This window comes from Neopelma chrysocephalum, unplaced genomic scaffold (assembly GCF_003984885.1).
Source record: "Neopelma chrysocephalum unplaced genomic scaffold, ASM398488v2 Primary Assembly neopelma1_99, whole genome shotgun sequence".
Taxonomy (NCBI): Eukaryota; Metazoa; Chordata; class Aves; order Passeriformes; family Pipridae; genus Neopelma; species Neopelma chrysocephalum.
The window spans coordinates 2747737-2771125 of NW_020897762.1; the positions used below are offsets into that span (position 1 = coordinate 2747737).

The window sequence follows — 23389 nt, forward strand, 5'->3', positions numbered from 1 at the left end:
ATGAAATCATCACAAAAAGGTGTGCTTTGGACAGAATGCACTTCAAAGTGTTTCCCCCCGAGATAGGTGGTGCAGACAGGTGCTCTGCCTGCAGAGAGACTGGAAGTGTGATTTGAGCAACAATTAGTCGAGAAAGGTCTGGAAAGGAAAATCTCCACTCAGACAGTGAGGAGAGACATCCAGCGGTTGGGATAGTAAAGTACTAATACAGATAATCAAGGAAGGAGTGGAGTCTCATCTGTGGGAGAACCACTACATAGGCATCAGTGAGGAATGTCTAGAAAAGGTCTCTGAGGGCTCTGCTAACCCTCTGATCCTCTATCACAGAGCTTGTCAGACTTCTGTGTACTTCAGAGTAAAGGCTGACACAAACAGAAGCAAATGCACAACTGGAATTTCTGTCTGAAAAATGTCCCTGTTTGGGGACTTTTACAAGTGGCAGAGGTGACAGATGGAGTCACCCTGGGCTCAACCCTCATCTGAATGGGCTTAGCTGCAAAAGTGATTTGTAGTCTTGTGCTTGGGAGAACACTTTGCTCTTGGCAATGAAGCATTTTCCTTATTGGCTCCCATACATCCCCACTTCCTTATGTATGGGGGAGAGGGATTGTGACTCTGAAATACATAAAAAAATTATGGGTTTGCCTTGTCTTTTCCCAAATATAGCCAAAGGAGCTCTGCAGCAAGTAAGAGATGCTTGTGGAAAGTGACACTTTGCGGTCGGTGCTTTATGTAATGCTCTGGTCTAATCCATTTATGCCTATTTGACAGCTGACCTCTCTGGGAGGCCTCAGCACCGACGTCCAAAACTGATCAAGTCTGACAAACAAATTTCCTGTGTCAGCAGAGGGTGCATCCTCGCTAACCAGGTAAGGACTCTCCAACTCGCTGGCAGACTCCACATGCTTACCTGCTGGGAATGAGATTTTGAGGAGAGGATGACGTGAGAGCACTGGTGAGTTGGAAACCTGTCTCTGAGATACTTTGGGCATACACTGAGCAGCAGCACAGTACTCTTTGTTTTGGTAGAGTTCATGTATTTGCAGAGCAGGCCTGAGCATCAAAGTGCTTATTTAATTTCCCAGGATTCTGTCATCAAGGCTGGCTGCGTTTGATATGATGGAGTGTTTTGTCAGGCTGCTGCCTGTGCTGTCAGAGGCAGGCTATAAATACACACGTGCTTCTTGCATTTCCCTATCTCTCTCGGTCTGTAAGAGGAAATGGGCTTGTGATTAGCAGTCAGAGGAACTTGTGAAATGACACAGCTGTACTGTAAAAACGCCCCGGCCCACAGACTGTGCCACCAGAGGAACTTTAACTGTTAGAGAGCAGGATTGGAGACATGGAGCGAGAACCGACGCGCATAAGGGAAGGCTACTTGGTTAAGAAGGTAAGTGGGCAGTTTTGGACTGAGTGGAAGAGAAAACTAACTCTGAACAGGCTGGGGAGCTGTAGGGAAACATGCTGTGAAAGTTTGGCAAAACAGGTAACAGCTGGAAATAGCCACAGCCTACTTAATTGCACTAAACTGAGTTAAACATCGAGGAAGAATAGTGAGATTAGAGAGGTTGGATCACCTTGGCCTAGAGAGAGTGCGTGGGGTCATGGGCACATCCCTTCTTTGGGAAGGCAGTTGCTGCCCCAAAGTCTTTTGTGGTACAGCCTATAGGATAAAGCCTTAATTTTTATTGAAATCGGCAGTGGCTTCCACTGGCAGAGCATGTCAGAGTCCAACCTTCAGGAAGTACTGGACCTGTCTGGTTATGAGCAGAAATATTGTAACCTGTGGTAAACCCACGAACAAGAGGAATTTGCAACAGTTCTTATCATTTTAATTGATTTCTTAGCAGAAAATCAACCCAGTGGGTAAATTTGGACTCTCAAAAATGGTGAATTTGTATGGCTTATTAAAAAAAAGAAAAATAGTCAAAGGAAAACAGCACTCAACCCACATGTGGTACCCAGATGAGACTCCTTTTTGTTGTTTCTCCCTTCAGCTGAGTTTTGAGAGAACACCCAGAACAGCGACTTTTCTTTGTGGGGCATCTTGTGCTTCCAGTGAAGGCTGCAGAGGCTGGAAGAGGGTCCAGGTCCTGCTTTCAATAAGATCTTGGCTGATGATTTTCCATCCCTACCCTGTAATTGAATGTAAGGTCTGATTCAGAGTGAAAAAGGCTTCTCATGGAAGGTAGAGCAGAAAAAAAGAATGCGATAAGCAACAAGTTTGTTTGGAGAATAAATCAAAACCGACTTGGCATGTTTCTATCCCATTCACTGCTGCAGAAATACAAAATGCAGATGTAAATAACTCTGCCCAGCTCTCAGTTTTAACAAGCTGTTTGCACAGCACAACAGTGGCTACCTGGCTTCTACCTCCAGCTTTAGCACTGCTCAGACACCATGGTCTGAGGAGGACAAGGATGCTGTGAATGGAGATGTGGCAGGGGGAGGATAAACTTGGGTCTCTCTTTGTAACAGAAAGAGCAAGGGGAGCTAATGTTTTTGATGAATGGCCTCTGTTTTGTGGCCCACCAATGCTAGCTGTGCTTTGGTTAAGTCTTCAGGGGAACTATTGGTTTTCAGAATATCTAAATGTTCATTTGGCTGAGCACTAAGTCACCTGGGTATCTGGGATTGTGACCGCTGTTGAAGCTGGCTGCAGGCAGGACCAGAGAGGTTGTGTGGCTGGAGTGTAAAAGTCTTAGTAATTCTAGCAGTTAGTTGTGCTCAACACAGAGAAACAGGTTGTTTCAGTCTCTGAGAGTTTTGCTGTGTGTTTCACTCTATGTAGAGTCCAGACCTGTCTTTATTTCTGTATTTCTTGCACCTAACAGCTGTGTTTCAGGAATAGGAAGCAAAAGCTTTAAAAGATGAAATGAAGCCCTTCCATTCCTCACCACTGCAGTCTGAAGCCTCAGGCCCTTAAACTATTCATTACTCTTACAGTTTGTTCTTAAATGGCTAGAAATCCTCTGGGATCTGTGCTTTCTTATCAGACAGCCAAGCTTCAATGACTGACTATATTGTAGCATCGAGTCCTAAATACAGCACAGTATGCTTGCAGTACTAATGTGAGAGTTCACATTTAGAAATTTTGAGGGTTATTCATAGTAATGCAACTACATCATCTTGAACACAGTGGCTGGGGCTAATTGATACTGATGAGAAACATCTGCAATGCAATTTTGGAAAAACTCGTGTCTGGGGTGACTGCAAGGGGAAATTAGTGGTGGTCAGATGGATAACAATGTTTATCTTCATGTAAGATGGGTGTGGTTGTGGTATGTTTCCCTTGAGACACTGACTGTAGTTACTTCAGCATCAGCCAGACACTTCCTGGGAGGTCATATCTTCACTGGATACCGTGTGAAGAGTGATTAATTGAACGTAATATGCACAGTGATTTATTGTTGCAGGGCAGCATGTTTAATACCTGGAAGCCGATGTGGGTCGTGCTCTTAGAAGATGGAATTGAATTCTACAAACGGAAGGCTGACAACAGTCCCAAAGGGATGATCCCACTGAAAGGGAGTTCTATAAATAGCCCATGCCAAGATTTTGGCAGAAGAATGGTAAGTACTTATTTTGTGACAAGCTTTGACAGTATATTTATACCCCTGGAGGCACTGAGGGGGCAAAAGGCTGGTGGTCACAAATTCCTTGCACTCATCCCAGTGGTGACTCTCACTTGTCTCAGAAAGTCACAAGCAGGCTTGGACATGTGTAGTACTCGACTTGAAGGCAATTCAAGAGGACTAATTCAGAAAGTGTTGGGTGTTTTTTATTATTTTGGATTTTCTTTTCAATCTCTGGGTCTGTCAGAGAGCAGAGCTAATTTTTATTGGTGTGAGGACACTTTGCAGCTGAATGTCAACAAATTCCTGTATTAAATATAAATCAAACTGCCACAGAATAAAGCTGTGGGAAACCATTTCATGAGCAGTGGAAGCATTTATTGTCAAGGAGCAACAACTGGCTTGCTTAGACAGGAAGGAGATAAATGCTGTGACACACATATTTTGTTATAGGCTTCCTGAAAAATAGTTGTCGGTAAGATGGGATTTCTAGTATGAGCAAAGAATCATACCTTTAGTCAATAATTTGTTATTTTGTCAATTTGATTTCATCAAATAGGCATTACATCCCTAGGAATTCCTCTGACAAAGGGGTCCCCCAGAATCTGGAAAATGATCCAATTGCAATTGAAAGCAATTTACCATAGGGATGCCTTACTGAAGATAGAAGCCTCTGAGAGCATTAGAAAAATAGGAAAAAAAGTCTGAGAGACTGCATGAAACAGCAAACTTCACTTCTCATCTAAGTTAAGAGAGGAGAATTAGACCTGTCCTTGGGTTTTGTGCTAAGTGGAGTCAGTCGTGTCAGATTTGAACCTGCTGGCTTTCCTTTTGCCCTCTTTTCTTTCTTAAACTTCTTTCTTTCTTTTTTCTTTGTGCAGAACTCATATTTATATGAAAAACCCCACCTTGATTCTTACTGAGTCTCATCCACTGGGAGAAAGGGACTCTTAAGTTATACTGAGGTAGTACAAGAAAAGGATGGCACAGAGAATAAAGATTGCTGTTAATCCTGTGCTAATTATCTAATTAACAACTCTCAGCACAGCACTTCTTACTCTATACATGAGGTATGAGGCATGGGGAGAAGGGTACTATGTTCAAGAGTATCACATATCCTACACTGTAATGGGAGAAATTAAGTTTTTCTCATGAACCATTCCTTTCCAAACAGTTTTGTCTGGGGTTTTGTTTTTTTCCTTTAACTCCCAGAAAGGCACTGCCATCAGTATTGGTCCATAATAGTTGCTTAGAAATGTCACTAACAGTAACACACTTAACAACAAAGGAAAAATAATTCACCAGAATATATGCATTCCATAAAATGGGCAGAGAGGTCTGAAGTATCCAATGTCTGCTGAAGGCAAAGAGAGAGAAATCCTCACCCACCCAAAGAGCTGCTGACGTACCAGTATGCAGAAGATGAGTTTCATCTGTATGGAAAAGTGATAAAGTCTTTGAGGATCATTCCTTTGGCTGAAATGAGTTAACATTATGCTTCATTTGACATTATAAGTTTACCTAATGAGCTTTACATTATGTTTCATTTTAGTTGCTGGGGTCTTTTCTGAGGGAGAATAAAGACAAAAGGAAGAATCTGAGACCCAGGGATTGAAGCACCCAAAACACCTTTTCATAAGTAAGATCTGATGAAGGATTTGCTGAAGTCAGTGGGAACAATCCAAACAACTTCAGCAGGTGTCAGAGCAGATCCTCCTTATGGAGTTGGTGACATTTTTCAGAAGTCCATAGACCAATAGCCCTGGAGATGTATTTTCTCTTAAAATTTGCATCACTCAAACAGTCAAAACTTCAACATGCTCATTCATATGAGCAAAGCCATTGCTGGGATTGTTCTTGAAAGCAGTTGCTGCCTGACATGATTAAACCTAAATTTCCACATGTATTTCTTGAAAACAAAGTATCTTCATTTTTGCATCTTACAGTTCGCAGCTTTACTGTACAGCTGAATCCAGTGCCTCTGCATTCCATCCTGGCTTCTCACTGGTTATGTGGTCAAAGCATACAGCTATTCCTCTTATGGGAATAATTCTGGTTCTTAGGTGGTTTCCATACATTGATTTCATATGGCTAAAAATGAAAGTATATTTTTAAGACAGGAGTTCTGTAAGGCAAAAAGTGGGATAATTCTCATTAGGTCAGCGTTAAGTCTAGTCTCACTTGGGCCCAGTTTGGAGCATGGACTATTGGGCCATGAGCTGACTTTTATATTTCTCTGGTTAGATTTCAGTTTTCTGAATCAGGTTGTGTACCTGCACCAGGGCCTCACTTGAAAGCTCAGAGCACATCACCAACATGCTTTGTTTGGTAAATCAACTGCAAAATGTAGGTGCTGAGGGGAAAAGAAGCAATGCTGGATTTGTTAAGCAGAGATAAAGCCTGTCCAGAAGAGGCTGCAACTCCATATTTTGAGATTATGTTTCAAAATGCATTCACCACTGTTCACTTTTCTTGATTTGGTGTTTTATCATTGCTTAATGTAATGTTAATTCTGATGTACTTCAGCTTTTTCTGTTTTCCCCATGGCTTTTCTTTGGATAGAGTTATCCTCTATGGTCTAAATATCTCAAAAGTGCCAACACATACATATCATCAGAGGGAGGCGTGGTCACTTCTAGGATAGGAGACTCAACCTCTTCACCATTTTCAGAGGAAGCCTGAAAGTCCAGCTTAGTGGCCTAGCTTTCTAGAAGCTAAAGTTAAGAGAGAGGGCTTTCCCAGTCTTCTCTGTGTACTGGAAATTAAAACTCTCCTTTAGCGTTTCCCTGTACGTTATTTCTCAGCCTCTTGAGAAGGCTAAGTTTTCTTCTGGTAAAAAATGTCTTAATACTTTCACATTTCATTCTGTTAATCTGGTGTGTTAGCATGACTTGGATATTGGGATTTAGAGAGATCTGTTTGCTTTTCTCATGAACATTGTTTTTCAGTATATAGCTCTTTACTGCATAATAGAAAAGATGGGTGTTGCTGGAAATCTGAGCGATGTCAGACAAAAAATGGTTACTTTTCTGTCTGAATTGGATTTTTGACTACCCACTGCTTTGTAAATTGGACTTATGCACAATTTCAGGGTGTCAAAATTTTTCCTGTTGGCCATAATCTGGAAGATGAATGTTAGGGATGTCCAGAAATGTACCATTTACAAACGCGGGCTTCAGTAGACTCATTCAGTGGGTTGGTTTTCTAGCACAAGCACATAACAAATTAGTTTCACTTATGGGAGAACTATATTTTAGAAGTGGAAACGCTCTTGCCTGAGTAATTAGAAATTAGATCTAGATTTTCCATCCAAAAGATCACTGGATGGAAATTAGTTCAATCAGTGTGAACTTTATGGGGTAGTTTTTCATTTGTTTGGGCTTTTTTTCAGGTTGGTGTTATTTTTTTCTCTTTAAAACTACCTTTAAAAGGTTTTTTCTCATTTTTGGGAAATACAGTCTTTTCATTGTTGCTAGTGTGTTTATAGGTAGTGATCCCAAGATCTAGCCAAGGGTTGGATGTATCATCTCTGTACTAAGCCCTTAAATGTTTTCTAGTCTGCAAATGTACTCAGCTACTCTCCAGTGTGACTTTGACCTTTTCTCTCCTTGTGAGTCAGTAGCTGAGCAACATAATGTGGGGTATTTTTCCTCCTTCACACTGTTCACATGTCTCTAAACACTAAGACAAATTTACACCCTCTGCAAGGGCTGGGTGCTTCAGCCTTTCAGCTGTGTTGAACTTCCCAGCAAAAGTTACAATCAGCAGCTATATCAGTGCCACTCATCTTGGCTGTACTGGCAGCATCAGGACCACTCCCATGGAAGTAACAAAAGGATTCAGTTACCTGCAGTGCTTGTTCATGTTTTTCTTCGGAGTTTTTATAGTTTAACTGTGGCTCTAAAGCACTTCCCATAGTCCCTTAGGCACAGGTAGGCTGTGTGTCATGGAGGTACTTGGTTAATCATGACCAACTGGCTACACCAAAGTAACTTTGTTTAAAAAAAACCATAATTTATCATTTCAGTTCGTCTTCAAGCTCACTGCAGCCAAGCAGCAGGAGCACTTCTTTCAAGCTGCCTACCTGGAGGAGAGAGATGCCTGGGTGCGGGATATCAAGAAAGCAATTCACTGCATAGATGGAGGCCAAAGGTTTGCCAGAAAATCCACGAGAAAATCTATCAGACTGCCTGAAACAATCAACCTGAGGTTTGTTCTCGTAGCTCTGCTCCCCTGTGTACTTCCCTCTGCAGGCAGCTGGCAGATATGTGACTTTGGTCTGGAAGAGCCATGAGCATGTCTGTCCATGATACCTCATGATTTCTGAAATACTAAAAGTTTCAGTGTGTACAGTGTGGCAGAAATGACCCAGCAATCACAACTGGGAAGCTCATTTTTAAAATGTCACTGTTTACCCACAGCATGCTTATTTATCAAAGGATTTTGCTGATAAGGAAATTTCTGGGCACACTGCAGTGCAAGCAGAGACCCCCAGCCAAAGTGTGATTCTTCCAGGAGAGGCATTTTTATACAATATATAATTTATTCCAAAAATATTTTAGACCCTTTGTTTGTTTTCCAGAGAAATGCTGATGTTAGCCTGGTTTTTGGATCGTAGGGAAGTGCAGTGCCTGCCAGAGAACATGGAACTGGCAAAGGGAGAAGACAAGATAAAGGGCACACACAGGAAGCCATCTGTTAGTACTTTAAAAAGTGAAGGACAACCCATTTTCTGCCTCTGAGAAGTAAATACCAAGATACCAACAAACCTGCAGTGCTCCTTAAAAGACAGTAAAACTCTACAGGGCCAAGATCCAACTAAATCTGGCTTCACAGGTTTCATCAGAGGATCAGGCCAAAGAACTTAGCCTGTGACACTTAATATTTGTCCTTCACTGATATTACCTGTGGCCTCTGAGAGCATGAAGGCTTTGGGAATGTCACAGTGACAGGTTTTCTGCTCAGCTCAGGACCTTTGGGGGAAACATAGAGCACAGCAGTGAACTCTCCTGCTTGCACTGAGGCCGTGGGACCCTGGGAACGTGCCTCAGCACTGGGTGTTCCTCTCTTCACAGTACAGTCACCACAAGCAGTTGCATTCTCAAAATAGGGGGATGTGGTGAGCCATTTGTGCCCTCCACCCTCGGCTCCCACAGCTGTGACAGTGATGTAGTGATACCTCCAGGCTTTTCAACTTGAATTTTTCAGGAGAGGAAAATAAGCCATGCCACAGCTCTGCAGGGAGCCATGTGCCAACCAAACACAAAGACCCTGTGAATGACAATGACGTTGTACAAACCGGCAAAACCTTTTTATTTGCTAACAGTTTCTGTGGTTCTTTTTACACACAGTGCTTTGTACATCTCAATGAAAGATCCTGAAAAGGGAATAAAGGAGTTGAAGCTGGAAAAAGATAAAAGAGTGTACAATCACTGCTTTACAGGTAAGGAGCTCTTGTTCCCTCTTTTTCATACTATAAAGGGAGCATAGCATTGAGAAGCTAAAGATAGATAAAATAGCTCTAAGCTCTGTAGAACACAGAAGTTGGGAAGAAAGTCTGACAGATATTTTCTTGACCAACCCAGGAAGTGCTCAAAAGACGAATCTTGACAAAGTGTTCAGTTATGATCATGGTAAGCAATGGAATTTAACCAGTGTCAGGAAGATTGAAGTAAATCATTTGAGTAGATTGTTGTGTGAAACACTTAACTCCGGAAGAATTATTCCATTCTGAATTTTTCATCACCAAACAGTGTCACATTGTAATTTCTGTTCTGCTTCAAGTCAAATCTGTGGGTGTTCAAAAAACACGTAGATGTAGCACTTGGGGACATGGTTTAGTGGTGGACATGGCAGTGCTGGGTTAATGGTTGGACTGATCATGTGGGAGGTCTTTCCCAACTTTAATGAGGCTGTACCTCGCTGGACCCAGGAACCTTCCCAGATTAGCTGCCTGTGTTGCCGCTAAGAACCTTTCTCAGGAGATTGATGCACAGATAGAGTAGGCTTGTCGCCTCTGTATTTTTTGGCTTCTTCATGTCTGTCTTGGTTTGTGACTGATATTTTGTTCCTTTGTAACCAGGCACCTGTGTGATTGACTGGCTGGTGTCCAGCAACTCTGTCCGAAACCGCAGAGAAGGTCTCCTGCTCGCCTCTTCCCTCCTGGGTGAAGGCTACCTCCAGCCTGCCGGGGATACATCCAAGGCTGCTGCTGAGGGGCTGTCAGACACCCCCTTCTTAGATCTCAGTGATGCCTACTATTACTTTGTGAGCGTTGCATTCTGTGGCTTTTTTTATTGTCTCAGACTTTTCTCTGCTTTTCTCAGGCTTCCTGTTGGGCTTCTTAAATCCTGGAGGAAAGATTGTTCAGAAATGGAGAGAGCCATGTTAATTGTGTTTCTCTCATGATGTTCAAAATGAGCTGGCTCACTTTAATAGTTGTATCTGGGACTTTTTTTTTTCTAACACCTTTCTAAGTGTGAATTGAGTGCTGAGACCAAGCTGGGTTCTTTTTAACTTAGACTCTGTTCCTGGTAATTACACTGGTGGCCAGAATTTAACCATTGGTTTCCCTGATGATTCAGTAGAAGGGAAGAGTTATTCATTATCATGGGGCTTCACAGAGTGACACAAGCTACAAACCCATTTTTGTGCAGAGCCATCAAATCTGACTCCATGTGAGTGTGCACACACGCACAGTTTGCCTATGAGCACAGAAGTAAAAGTTTTTAATAACCCCCAGTAACACCTGTTCCTTGTTATCATACCCAACCTTTTCTATTTATTGCTTCATATTCTGTGGATTGATTTGAAGAACTTGCAATATCACAATCACAGTCAAATACTGTTTTAAAGACATTTGGCTTATGGACTTAATGCTAATAAAACAGTATGCCTTCTGTCAAGTAAAACCAAGTAAATTGATACTACAATTCTGTTTAAATTTACCACATAGAATCACTTACCTTCAACAAAATGATTCTTCCTTTACTTCAATTATTTTCCTAGACTATGTCTGTGGCAGGGAGACTTTAGCTGTGCAGCAATGGAAGCAGAGACACTGCTGGTGAAGGCAGCCTTTTGGCCATCACAATTCGTGATGGCAGCCCACGTGTGCTCTGCTTGCTTTTGGGTTGTTTCTAGTTTGATTCAATACCAGTGTGGTGTGAGGAGGCCACAGCAGGTCAATGTCTGAGGTGGTATCATGGTTGATATGGTGCCACAGTGACTTGGAGAGCTCCTCAACTTCACTGGGAGGTTTTTCCAGTATAAGGTTTGATTTTTTTTTTTTTTTTCTGGGGGTGGCAAAAAAACAGGGTGGAGGGAAGCCAAAGAGAAGCCATACATGTACATAAGCATTCAGCTGCTGTGTAACTTCTGAATTTTCTCTTGTGGCCTTGCAGCCAGACAGTGGGTTTTTCTGCGAGGGGTATTCCAGTGATGATGATGTGGTCCTGAAAGAGGAATTCAGAGGCACAATTGTCAAACAAGGATGTTTGCTGAAACAGGTCAGTATTGCCTGTGTTCCATCCTGTCACTAGGATGATGCTATGTGGGTACAAGATTACTCTTTTACACCCAGAAGCTTTAGAAAGAAGAGAAACTACCCTATGTCATCTCTACACTTGACAAGTTTCATCTCTGGCCCTCTTGCCTTTGCACAAAGAACACTTGCAGTAGCATGGCAGCAGGAGCCTTGCCCAGCATTGCAAGGTTTATTACTCTTACCACGAAATAAAACAATTGATAGCTTTAACTAGGAAAGAGTGCTAATGCAGGAGATGTGACAAGTCATTGGTACAATGAAAAATTGAACTTAGGTAAAAAGGCTGCCACTCCTGTGTCTCTCTGGACACACAACTGGATTCAGTTGCCAGTTTTCACAGGTTTTTTCAGCATACCTGAGTAAAGGAGTTGCTTTCAATCACGTTTGATGTGTAAGACAGAAGATAACTGCATACCTTCCTTTCCAGCAAAACTTTAAGCAGTCAGTAAATGTCATGGTAAGTGTCTTACTTTCCAAGGCCATTGCAAGCAGATATTAGTGAACTGAAGGCAAAACCAGGATTCTTCAATGAATAGAATGGTTCAGGTGGAACGGACTCTACAACAATCATCTGGTCCAACTGCCTGACCACTTCAGGATTGACCTGACTTATTGCACTCTTTGAGCACTCTCTAAAAATATTTCCTAATATTGAATCTGAACCTTTGTTGTTAGAATAGCCCTCGAGGGCTTAAGAACCTTTTGAGAGTGCTCACATGTGTTTCTCTTGCTCAATCAGATTACTCAAAAGCAATGGAAGAAATTAGACCCATGTCTTGCTGTTCTTCTACCCTGTCACATTCACATCTTCCTAGTTAGCAAGAGCTTCCTTGCAAACAGTGTAGCTAATGGAGAAACTGGTATTTTGAAATGCTGAGAGGAAGTGATTCATGGTGATCTTCCACCAGTGTTAATCTGCATTTGGTCACCCTCAGTGGGTTGTGGGTCACTGCTTGGGAAGGTCACTGCTTCTGCTGAGAATGGTTTCAGCAGATCTAGACTTTCCACACCCATCCTTTCCATCTTGAAAACAGGCAATTGGGCACCACGTCCATAGCAGAGTGTGGTGTTATTTCTGCTTGAGCTTCTCAGCAGTGAGCCCTTCCGGGGTGATTAAGCCAGATAAGCATTTTTTTGTTGTTATCTTTGCAGGGAAAGAAGGACTTTCAGCTCATTCTTGCCAATAGTTCAAGGTACCTTCCTGCAAGGCACTTAGCAGCTGTGTTTTCTGGCAGGCATTTAAACCCAGTTCTCACAGACCTCATGTGAATGTCATAACTACCAGACTATATGATGTGTTTAGGGGAATCTCCCATGTTGAAGCTCTTCTGCTTTGTACAAAAAAAAATAAAAACAGAACAGTATGATAGTCCAGTTGTTGTGCAAAACATTGGAAGGTAGCAAAGACAGGTTCAAGTCCTAGTCCGGTGAATATTTCCTGTCCAAAATATTCAGCTTCTTTCCCTTTTGTATTTGCATGTTCTCTCATGTGTGGGTAAACTCTGTGTGCAGGCAAAGCAGTTAATGACATTCCTATTCTGGAATTTTCCTAGGGACATCGGAGGAAGAACTGGAAAGTGAGAAAGTTTGTTTTAAGAGATGATCCTGCATATCTTCACTACTATGATCCTGCTGGAGTAAGAGATATTTGGTTTATTTCCCTGTTTGTTTTAAAGCCAGTCCCTTGTAGAAATATCTGAATGGAGTGTTTATGTGGGAATGTGTGACAGGGAGTACCAGGTAGGACAGGGGGATTGTCTGTGCTCCTATGGGCTAGCCATCCTCTGAAAAAACAAAGTCAAGGATGGTTTCTGGGCTTCCAAGTCAGTGTGGCAAATGCCACCCAGACCTGGGGACAGGTACTGAACTGTACTCTCACCTCTTATCTGTGATTAATTAGAATTAATGTGTGCTCTCACTTGATCAAAACAAACTCAGTGCAAATGACCTCAATAGAGTAGTTTTGCAGCTTATATTTGAGCAAATATTGAGCAAATATGCTGTGTCAGGCTGAGACAGGGCATTCCATTCCTTGTGTAATTCTAACAGGCCAAACCCTGCCCTAAGAAAGGATGAAGCAGTGCCATGGGCAAAGAGTGCCCCTCAAAAACTGGCATTTGGGTTGATTCAGCCCAGAAGTTTTATCTCATCCTGCACTGTGCAGCAGCAGTGCTGTTGTGGGTTATGGATGCTTTATGCTGTGCTGTCCTCCTTGATAAAGGCAGCCTCCAGACACACTGGAGAATCAACACTGAGGAGTGTCTGACCTTCCTGTTCCCATGCTAAATACTCTGCAGATTCTGAATTCTAAATCCCGAAAGTGATTCCCTATTTTTTTGCAAGTCTTCCCCCTACCACACCCCTCACCTGCTGTGTTACACACAGACTGAGAACCTCCTGTTTTCCTGGGCAACAAACTGATTAAAATGGTTTTGTTTCTGTTCTGGAACTGTAGCCAGATATGAACGTGTGAACAGTTTCAGAAGTGTTGCATTTCATTTTGATTTCACGTCCTCCCCAGGGAGAAGAGCCACTGGGAGCAATTCACTTGAGAGGCTGCGTGGTGACAGCAGTGGAAGATATGCCAGACAGTAAGGAACCATATCAAATGAGCTGTGTAATAAGTTTTTGGTACATTCTTTCAATCTGCCTGAAATCACAAGTTTTTTTCACTCAAAAGCAATATATGTACAATGATTTGGTAATTCTAATAACTCTTCTGTCTGAATTACTGGGTAGGATACTGTGGTAAAGGCAGCAACAGGGAATTTTGTGTTTGTCAGTTCTTTGGGGAAGGCTTGTCAAAAGGAAGATGCCATCCCTGTGTTAGGATAACTGGCCTTTAGACAAAGTAAGCTGAGCTTGATCGTGGGAGGGGAATGTGACTTGTCTGCAGGATTGCAGATCCTTCCATGATTTGAGAACAAAACTAAGCAGAAACTCCTGAAGTTGAAATGAGCAGAATTCATGGGTGGTTTCTCTGAGACAGAGACCTATCTCTTGGCTCAGTCTTGCAATCTCGGACCCAATCTTTGTGAAGGCCTGATCAGGCTCAGCTGCAGAAAGGAAGGAGATCCCCTTACAGTGTTTAAAGGAGGAAACATTTTAAGTACAAGACTTTATTCTCTCATAGCTGACTTTTTTATTTCTTCCTTGTAGCCAAGAAGTATGATGTTGACAACATCCTCTTTGAAATCATCACAGCAAATGAAACCCACTATTACATGCAAGCAGCCTCATCCACAGAGCGTTCAGAGTGGATCAAAGCAATCCAGACAGTTGCTAGGACTGGAAAATGAAGATGACCTGCCAGTGGGAAGACAGACAACTGAAACTGGTTACTCAGAACAGGAATTTCAGCATTTCACTGAGAGAAAGCAATATCATCCAGAGAGGTGTTCTAAGGGTTGTGGGTTGAGGGTGAGGACAGGTAGGAATTTTCAATTCTACAGTGGGCACTAACAAACTAACATTTTTCCACTTGAGTTATGGTAATATTTTACTAAATTATAAAACAGAACATTAGTGTGTGCTGCTTAATCAGTCTACCTTGAGAAGGTTGTACTAAGCATCTTTCCCTGCTGTCACAGCTGAGAGTGAGAATTTCACCATTAACAGGAGACAGAGTCATGTCACTGCCTCTCAGGAGCTCAATTAGTCACCCTCCATTCAACCTGTATTGTGTTTCAGGATTTTCATGCATTTCAAATTCTTCCCCAGACAAGTTTTACACTTTCTCCCTTATCAGATCTTTTTACTGCTTGTTCACCTATACAAGTAATGTCATAGATTAAAGGAAAGAAATCAACTCACTTGGACACCTGATCCACTCCTTTATAATCTGTCAGCATTGAGGGAGGGAAGAATACAAGCAACTACAGAATCACCGCGGGGAAAGCAAGTACATCCTAATGACAGCAGTATGAGGAAAAGTTTCTTCCCACAATATTCCAAACATGAAGCAAATTCACTTCAACTTCTTTATCACCCAACTTTGATATTTGCTAAATTTCTCCACAAGAATCTGCAGTAGTACCATTGTATCCCTTTGTTTAGGTCTCCAAAGCAGTTGCTAAGGTGTCATGTACTTTACTATACTTGAATTAAGAATCTTCCAGGAGAAGGGAAACAATCCATGGATGGGTTACTTGAACTACTGATTGCAGTGGGTTTGACCAGCTTTTTATTTTTTAACCTCCAGCAACATACTCAGTCCTTGATTCTGTGCCTTAAGAGGAACCTTGTGCTTGCTGTATCTGAAATAAATCTTATTATTTGATAGGATCAGTTTACCTGATCTATCCTTGTACTTTTGTCTGACTGTATATCAAACAAACTTCTAAGTCTTAAACTCTAAACAGGAGTTGAAAGTCAAGTTAATGTCAGATTTTGCATGTAGACTGTTTCAAGTGCAACTTCAAAACTTCTAAACCTCCGTTTGTAGACCTAAGAAGGTACCTTATCCTTAAAAATTCTTATTTGGATCTCTCCAGCCTAATAATAAACCTGGAGCTAAAGTTTCTCTTCAATTCTGCTTAATCATACCTGTAGCTAAGCTAATGAGCCTGAAGCTCTGTTGCCTTGTGTTATTTATCCCAAAGAAAACACAGCCTTTCAGGGACAGCAGGCTGGGAGACAGTGGATCATCATGTCCATCTAAGACAGCTGGTGGAAATCAGCTTCTGGCAGGGATATCCTGTTGCTTATGCAAGTTGACAGGGTTGCTGAAGCCTGGTGTGTCCTTCTGAGGAAGGAAGACTCATGGTAAAAAGATACACTCTTTTCCCGGCCTGCTTTCTTGATAATTGCTGCTTGTCAGTGCCTATTTCTGCTTTCAGAGCTCACTGAACCCAAAAATACCCAAGGGCACAGGAAAACAGAAAAAACCCCACCCCTCAAAAGCAAACAACAGAAACTTTGTCCAGCTTGCCCAAGGAAGGATGTGACTGCCACTTTTTAATAAAACTAAAATGTTTTAATGGTCTATGGCCTTGTCCTTTTTCCTCATGCCCTGCCCACCTGTGAATGGTGTTTTCTCAGGCAGAGGTTGCTCGTCAGTGTATTTATGGAAGAGCTCTGATGTTTGTACCAGACCATATTGATAGGGTCTCTAATCTCATAGGCAGTGCTTCTGAACAAAGGTTTGCAGGTGCCTCTGCTTCTTGGCAGCAGGGGGAAGATCTTGTCCATGGGAATTCAGTATTAAAAAGCACCTACAAGTCTGTCAGAGGTGATGAGGCCAGCCCAGTTATTTAGAAGGCATGGAAGGGAAGAGGCACATATCCTGAATACCAGCACAAGAGAAGAGAGAACAGGCCTAGTGCAAGGAACTACTGATAAAAAGGAGAAAAATAGAAGAGCAGACCTGCACGTGTCATTCTTCATCTAACTTTCACCCTCTAACTATTTAAATCACACTTTTACTACACCCTCAGCAATTTTTACAGCAACATCAGTTTCATTTTTACTTTACTTTCATTTTACTTATCATACGAATTAAGCCTTTCTTTCATAGGGTACAGCAAAATAAACCATTGTGGATAAGGACTATATTTATAATCCTCCCTTACTGAAAGACTTGTATAATATAATCTACTATAAATATCCTCTTAAGCTAATGTTTGACTTATCACATCTTGGAGGGAGCAGCTTTCCCTCCCCTGGAATATCAACTATGCGCTTACTGCAGTTAGGGTCAGGTTTTTGGGAACCTTTATTAACCACACACCCATAAAAACACCCATGTAGACACAGCACTCCTAATTCCCCGGTTTAAAAGAAAACAGGACAAAGCAAACCACACACACATGCACTGAAAAAATAACAACCATGAGGACTGCAACAGCCCAACAAGGTTTTAGCCACAGGTGTTACTGCTTCTTATAATCCAGCAAACACCACATATGGAGGTAGTTCTGCCTTAATATGTCTCTGGCAGAGGTTTCCAAGAGCTGTGTGCTTTCCCTGCCCTGCAGCTTTCTTCTGAAAGGTAAGGCCAGTATTATTTTGCTGCTAAATGTAGTTGTATTGGTGCTGTTCTTTGCAGCGTGCTGTCTTCACTTTCTATTTGAAAGAATAGTTAACAGTGTTAAAGGTCTACTAAAAATATACTTCAGTAATAGAAAAGTTTATTGAGTAATAGTCAAAGTGTGTTCATAAAGAGGAAAAAATCTAGTTAGGGTCTCTGAGGTATGATCTAACATTTACTGTCAAACTTGTTTTTAAGACAAAGTTGTTGTTTTCATTTCTTCTTGCAATATTGCAGATAACTCTTCAGTGCGGTAGTACTGCTTCTGTCTTTTGTCTTAGAGATCACTTTATTACAAATGTTAAATGCCAATTATTTCTTTTTTCCCCCTAATTTGTTCTCAAATACTTGACAAGTTATTTTAAGTTTAAACAACTTGCTCCACAGGGCTCTTGATAAGTGCTTTTCATTGTTTGCAATGTGCCTCTATTTGTTCTGAATTCAGGCTTAGGTAGCATTAAAATTCCAGAAAGATTTCCTTAAATAACCTTTTTGGTGTGGGCCAGAAACAGTTTAGTAGGGTGGGAGTTTTTTGGGAGGGCAGTGGGGTGAGGATGGGTTGGGGTTTTTTGTTGTTCTTTTTCAGCTTGTACTTTTTAAAACTGGAGGAGACTACAGGAGGAACTTATAAAAGCAAAATGAGTCGATAACAGTGTTCTGCAGGTTGTTGCTATTTCTGTGGGTGCCTTGAGTTTGTGTTTTGGAAAGTGTACATATTTTCGCTTCTGATCTGTGGTCTTCTCATTGATGTATAGAGATTTTTCTGTGCTCGCTGTGAACTCTGAAAACAAGGTTCTTCTTTTGTTGTTACTCATGAAACTTCTTGAAATAGAGCTTCTCATTTGGCTTCAAAATAAGGTTGGGGTTTTTTTCTGGATTAGAACACAGACTTCCTGCTTTGCATTTAGAATCAAAACTGTGGCTTTCCACGCTTTGTTTCTGGCTCTTGTAGATTACTTAATGTTTGTTTCCTCCCAGTTTGGTGAAAGGGAGAGTAAGACTGTATGAAAGCTGAGTAAAATGCTGCTTTTTTTAAATTTCATTGGACTTCTGCTGGGCTATAGTAAAACTCTTCGCTCCCCTGCATAGACTCTGTCTTTCTTTTAAGATGGCAATACCTTTCCCTCTGTTTCATCCACTTGCTAAAAGATGGTTGAGCAGGAAGGAGGAAAAGAATCAAAGGGAAATGCTGATGAAACTGATGGAATTTTGCTTCCAGCAGTTAAAAGGGAGAGAGATTGTTACTGTTTTTTAAAATTTGCATTCAATGTGTCTTTCACCAAAATCTTGAATATTGATAAACTAGAGTGATCAAGGGAGAGGAGAAGGAACTGGGGATTGACTAGTGTCATTAGAAAGCCCCAAACAACTAGACACCCCAATCTTCCTATGTCCTTAGACTCAGATGTCAAGAGGACATTGAGAACTTTTATAGTGTTGCCATTAGCCCCTTTCTCTTTATCAAATATTGTAGAACAACCTATTGCAGACTAATAGAGTATCAATTATATAAATCAATGTATTATCAGTCTTTTCATGTACCTTCTTCCACATAAAAAGGAAAAGCATAAAAATCCTTCCTTAAGCACCAAAGCATATCAAAAGAAATCCAAGAAGCCACTGTTGTCCTTCACTGCTTCTGCTATATGTGTATGTAGGTGTCCTGCTTTTGAAGGCTTAAATTGCTGTGTTTCCCAAATATATGATGGTTAAAGTACAGTAACAAAATCAACATTATGAGGTATTTTTGAATAACAGGAAGGGTTGTTTATATCAGACCTATAACCCTCTTATGCAGGCTTCTGATTAATAAAAGAAACTTTCATCATTTTGGTATGTAAGTTGTAAAATAAGGTTAGTTTGTGGTTTGGGGGGGGGGTTTTGTGTGGTTTTTTTTTTTTTAATTAATAATTTTGCTTAAAGGATGGCTTTCTTTCCCAAGTTACATCTTCAATTTCCCCTTTCTCCTCCTTCCGCACGCCGCATTTTCTTTCTTAAAACTATTTCAATCTAAACATCCTAAGAGAGAGCTTGTGTCTCTGCTTATTAGGCATCATAAAGTGGATCTCAGATAAGTAAACATAAATGCCTAGTGACATTTTAGAATGGCTACAACATACTGTGTGATCTTTAGTTACCCCCTTAGAACAGCAAAAACCTGTTCTCATCTCCTCATGCTCACATGTGTGGTTCCTTTATGTGTATTGGGTGTTGTTACAACCTCCCTATTTGGGCAGTCCCCAGTGTTGTTATCTCTAAGTACATATGTTGACAAGTTGCATGCTGGAATGACTTTAAAGAGCAGTCTAATTTAGTGATAAAATTACAGACTAAGGTGTTCAAAAATAAAGGAGCATTAGAAAAGCTGATTTAATTTGGTCAACCATACTAAAGGAAACTTGAGACATATTTCTATTATTGGCTATGCTGTCAAATAGTACATCCTGTACCTGGTGAAACCTAGGTGTTAGGATCTCCTAGTATTGTGACAGAAAAGTAGTAGAAGCTATTGAAAGTATTCCCTCAATTGAACAGATGAGTAAAGTTCTCATGGAGTACTGCTATATCTCACTTATTAGCTGTAAGAAACTGCTGCAAAAAATCATTTTGCCTTTTTCAATTTTTCTTTTTCCCCCTATAATGATTAAAGGCTTAAGGTGGCTGGTTTGTTTGCTGGAAGTTTACTCTCTGTTCCCGACTTGCTCAACCTTCAATTCAGTCTTAGAGTTGAATCCTCCCATAGGCAGCTGGCAGCATTTTAGGGCCTTTTGTTTTTCATTTCTGACACCACCGAGATGTTTAAAAGCAATGTTTAGTGCTATGGCTGATACGTTATCTCATGGCCACTGGTGTCCTGTGGCACCTGGAGAAGCCTTTGTGTACAGCTTGAAGTGCCTAGTGTCTCAGCAACAAAACAGCCTGTGCAGTTACTCTCTGTATTGGTACACAGCAGCTCCTCTGCCTGTTAAGGACAGTGCATCAAAATGAGCATGTGCTGTGCTCACAACGTTTTTAAATGTGGGTCAAAAAAAAGCTAATATTGTACCTAATTTGCGTGCTCTAGCAGGTTGGTTTTTATTCCCATCTGGCCTTGTAAATCCACAGTTGCTGGACAGGGGTGGCAGTGCTGGACAGGGTGATTCTGAGGAGTTAGGGGAGGCTGCAGCTCACTGTGGCCATACATTGAATTGTCCTCTTGAGTTTCATCCTGGTAGATCCCGTGGGATCTCTGAGTTTGCTGACCATCACCCCTCTCCTTCTTCCCTTTCTACCCACAGCTGTAGCTTGGGGTTTTTGGTTTACCAGTATAGCAGAAGTAGGTCTTGCCCCTAGCACTGAGGCCTGAACCTGCCCCCAACCCCCAATTCTGAGTGTTGTGCTGATCAGAAGCTGCTGCTGACTTGTGGTATTAATTGCAGCAGGTGAATTCTTCTGTGGTTTTTGAGATAGACTTTTCTGAATGAGCGATATGGTGAAAAACAACTGCAAAGTGTCAGCATGCTCTTGGGAATCTGAGATGCCTCAACACAAGTTCATTCGGAAAGAAAATAAAAAAACCTCCCCCACCGCCCAAATCCTCCCAGCTGTATGCTTTTCTTGCCTTTCTGTCAGCCCTGGTGGGCGGAAGCAGCTGATCCCAGTCCTGAGCCCAACTATTCTGTCTTCAGTTGCAATAACTTTGTTACTTGGAACCTTCCAAAGATGACCAGCATAGCGATGTACCTGTCTGCACGTATCTGCCTATTGGTACAAACACTTGACAAAATTACCCTTGAAATGTGAGTGGTCCAATGAAGAAAAGTCTGTGGTGATTAAATATCTCATGCTTGTTTTTTCATTTAGTTTTTAATGGCAATGGCCCAAAGCCACATCCTGCACTGTGATGAAAGAAAGCCACACTGTTGGCTCCTTGTTTCAGAAATAGAGCACTGCAATAATGAGTAGTTGCAAAGAAGGTCATAACACAGGTGGTTTTGGAGATGCAGAAATAAAATTCTGACCTCATGTTGAACTTCAGTGCTGGCCTTTTTGACGTCCAGCTGCGTGCAGCAGCTCAGGACATTCTGTGCAGCAGGGAAACCTATTTTCCCCACAGAAGCCTGGCTGGTTTAAGCCCATGTTGCACAGTTGGGGTGTGTGGGAAGAGGACATCTGCTATTTGTTCTGCACTACACAAGCTTCACGTGCTTTCTCCAAAGGGCCTCTCTGTCCCAGGAAAGCTGGGGAAGCAGGAAGGTCGGGTGGCTGATGGGAAGCCTGGGCAATGGATGCCTCGGGGACCTTCCTGCAGCTGACAGCATCTGAGTGGGAGGGTAGAAGTGACGTGTCAATGCAGTGGGAAGGTCAGTGGGGTTGGCTAAAGTAGAACTTTCCACTTCCTCAAAAACATGTGGGTAAGAAGTGGGCACTGGAGCGGAAAAAAGGTTTCACCAGCCACCGAGGTGTGAGGGCAGCTGGTATGTGCCCTGGGGTGCAGGTGGGGTGAGGATGCTCTCTGGGGAAGGATACCCACGTACGAGTGCTAATTTAGGCACTGCTACAATCTTCCTATTGCTGGCATTTCAGTGGCTGGTGTTGGCAGGTAGGAAGAGAAAGAGCTGAGCCCAAACCTGATGCTGTAGGGAGTGCCACTGTCTGGAGCAATGGATGCTGCTGGAGTGTCTTTAAAGGGAAGAGGACACATCCATCCTGCAGAGAAGCAGAGAGGCTGAGTAGGTGGTGCAGGGGTAGAGAGGAATAGAACAGGTAACCAGAACTGATGTAATGACATCTCCAGGGGGAATTAAAACCCTTAAAGGAAAGAGTCAGAGTGGAGAGAGGAAATAACCTTTGGTTTTATGAGAACTTGTACTTAAATACTTGCGGGTTTTTTTCAGTAATAGATTTTCCATGGGAAACTTACAACACTGTTACTGCAGGTTTAAAGATCCAGGCCTGGTCTAATTGGACAGCCGAGTGTTTAATTCCTTGTGTTTAAAGAGGCACAGCCACCTGATCTGAACAGAGGTAGAGGCACAACAGATACTGGGGATTCCTACGCTTATATGAGAATGGGGAGAAGCTACAGCTAAGTGCACAGTGAAATAACTGTGGTGGGACTTACGTCAGAATAATTATTCTATTTAAAAACTGTATCCTGAGGGGATATATAGGAGAACTGACAGCTGAGGAGCATGAAAGGAGCAGGAATAGGGGATAAATGTCTGGGAGTTAGAGACTGAAGGCAACAGAGGAGGCTGGGTGAGAAGGGTGAGGGACTAGATCCGTTATTATGCGTTTTCCCTATCTTATGACTAAAAAACATTGGGTACTTTTGAGGTGGTGAAAATGTACTGCTAGTGTTATTTTCTTTATGAATTCTTATGCACTTTTTTCACTTCTAATGCTCTTAAAGTTGGGGTGATAAATGCTGTGAGCAGGGAGCGAGGCAGCAGCTTTGGTGAAAAATTGATGTGCCTGGGTGTGGGTTTTGGTGTGTTTTTTTCTTTTTTAATTTGAGCTAACTAGATATAATCTTAGAGCAGAATAGCTAATAATAGAGGAAGCAGTGTTTGCAATTCACTGAGCTTTGCATCACACCTATACTTAGCAATGGTTCTTTACTCTGAGCTACACCTCAGTCATGTTTGGTAGCAGGGTGACAGCAGAAGCTTCAGTGAACTTTGGGTACTGCATCCATTTTGGCTAATGCAGTCCCACAAGAACAGCATCAACTCTTTTGGCACTAAAAGGAGATCTTTAAAACCTAGTGCAATGGGGTCCTGTTCCTAGAACTAACACTCATCTACAAAGAATAGATTACAAAAGATGTGTAAAAAACATTATCCAATAGTTGCATCATGTTATGCACTGCTGTTGATGAGAAAGCTCTCACTTAAATATGTTACTCATGATTCAGAAAAGGTACTAGTGCTTATTGACTGAAGACCTGTTCTAATGGGGAACATGCAGGAAGCTGAGGGACATGGATCAGTTTTGAGGAAATCTGTTGAATGCTCTAAACTAGAGAAAGGATCAGGCAACATTCTGTTCTTGGAAGCATTTTAGAGCTACCTGTTTCACCTGGCTGTTATGTCTTTTGCTTGGTCTGCAGATACGAGCACCTACAACAAACAGCCTGTGAGCCCGGACACCTGCAATAAAGGGGAGTAAACATACTAGATATTTTCACCAGATATTCTGCAAGGGTTAAATAATCAAGTTTCATAACCATGGCAGAAGTCTTCCTATAGAAAATTG

General features: G+C 41.8%; 1 protein-coding gene across 2 annotated transcripts; it reads left to right on the forward strand.

The window, feature by feature from the left end:
* Nucleotides 1-890: 890 nt before the first annotated feature.
* Nucleotides 891-16074, forward strand: PLEK (pleckstrin). Of its 2 annotated transcripts, none has more exons than XM_027694997.1 (9): nt 891-955; nt 3417-3572; nt 7603-7784; nt 8927-9018; nt 9658-9842; nt 10979-11083; nt 12675-12758; nt 13643-13712; nt 14281-16074. In XM_027694997.1, exons 2-9 carry the CDS (start codon nt 3423-3425, stop codon nt 14418-14420), a joined length of 1008 nt encoding a protein of 335 aa, XP_027550798.1. In that variant the 5' UTR covers nt 891-955; nt 3417-3422; the 3' UTR covers nt 14421-16074. The 2 variants fall into 2 exon arrangements, with proteins under 2 accessions (XP_027550798.1, XP_027550797.1); XM_027694996.1 differs by lacking the exon at nt 891-955 and adding an exon at nt 1222-1390.
* The last annotated feature ends 7315 nt before the right edge of the window (nt 16075-23389 follow it).

Coding starts and splice junctions, on each gene's coding strand:
- PLEK (XM_027694996.1), top strand. CDS start 1,343: ATGGAGCGAGAACCGACGCGCATAAGGGAAGGCTACTTGGTTAAGAAG. Junction 3,573..7,602: donor AAGATTTTGGCAGAAGAATG/GTAAGTACTTAT, acceptor TTATCATTTCAG/TTCGTCTTCAAGCTCACTGC. Junction 13,713..14,280: donor AGTGGAAGATATGCCAGACA/GTAAGGAACCAT, acceptor TCTTCCTTGTAG/CCAAGAAGTATGATGTTGAC.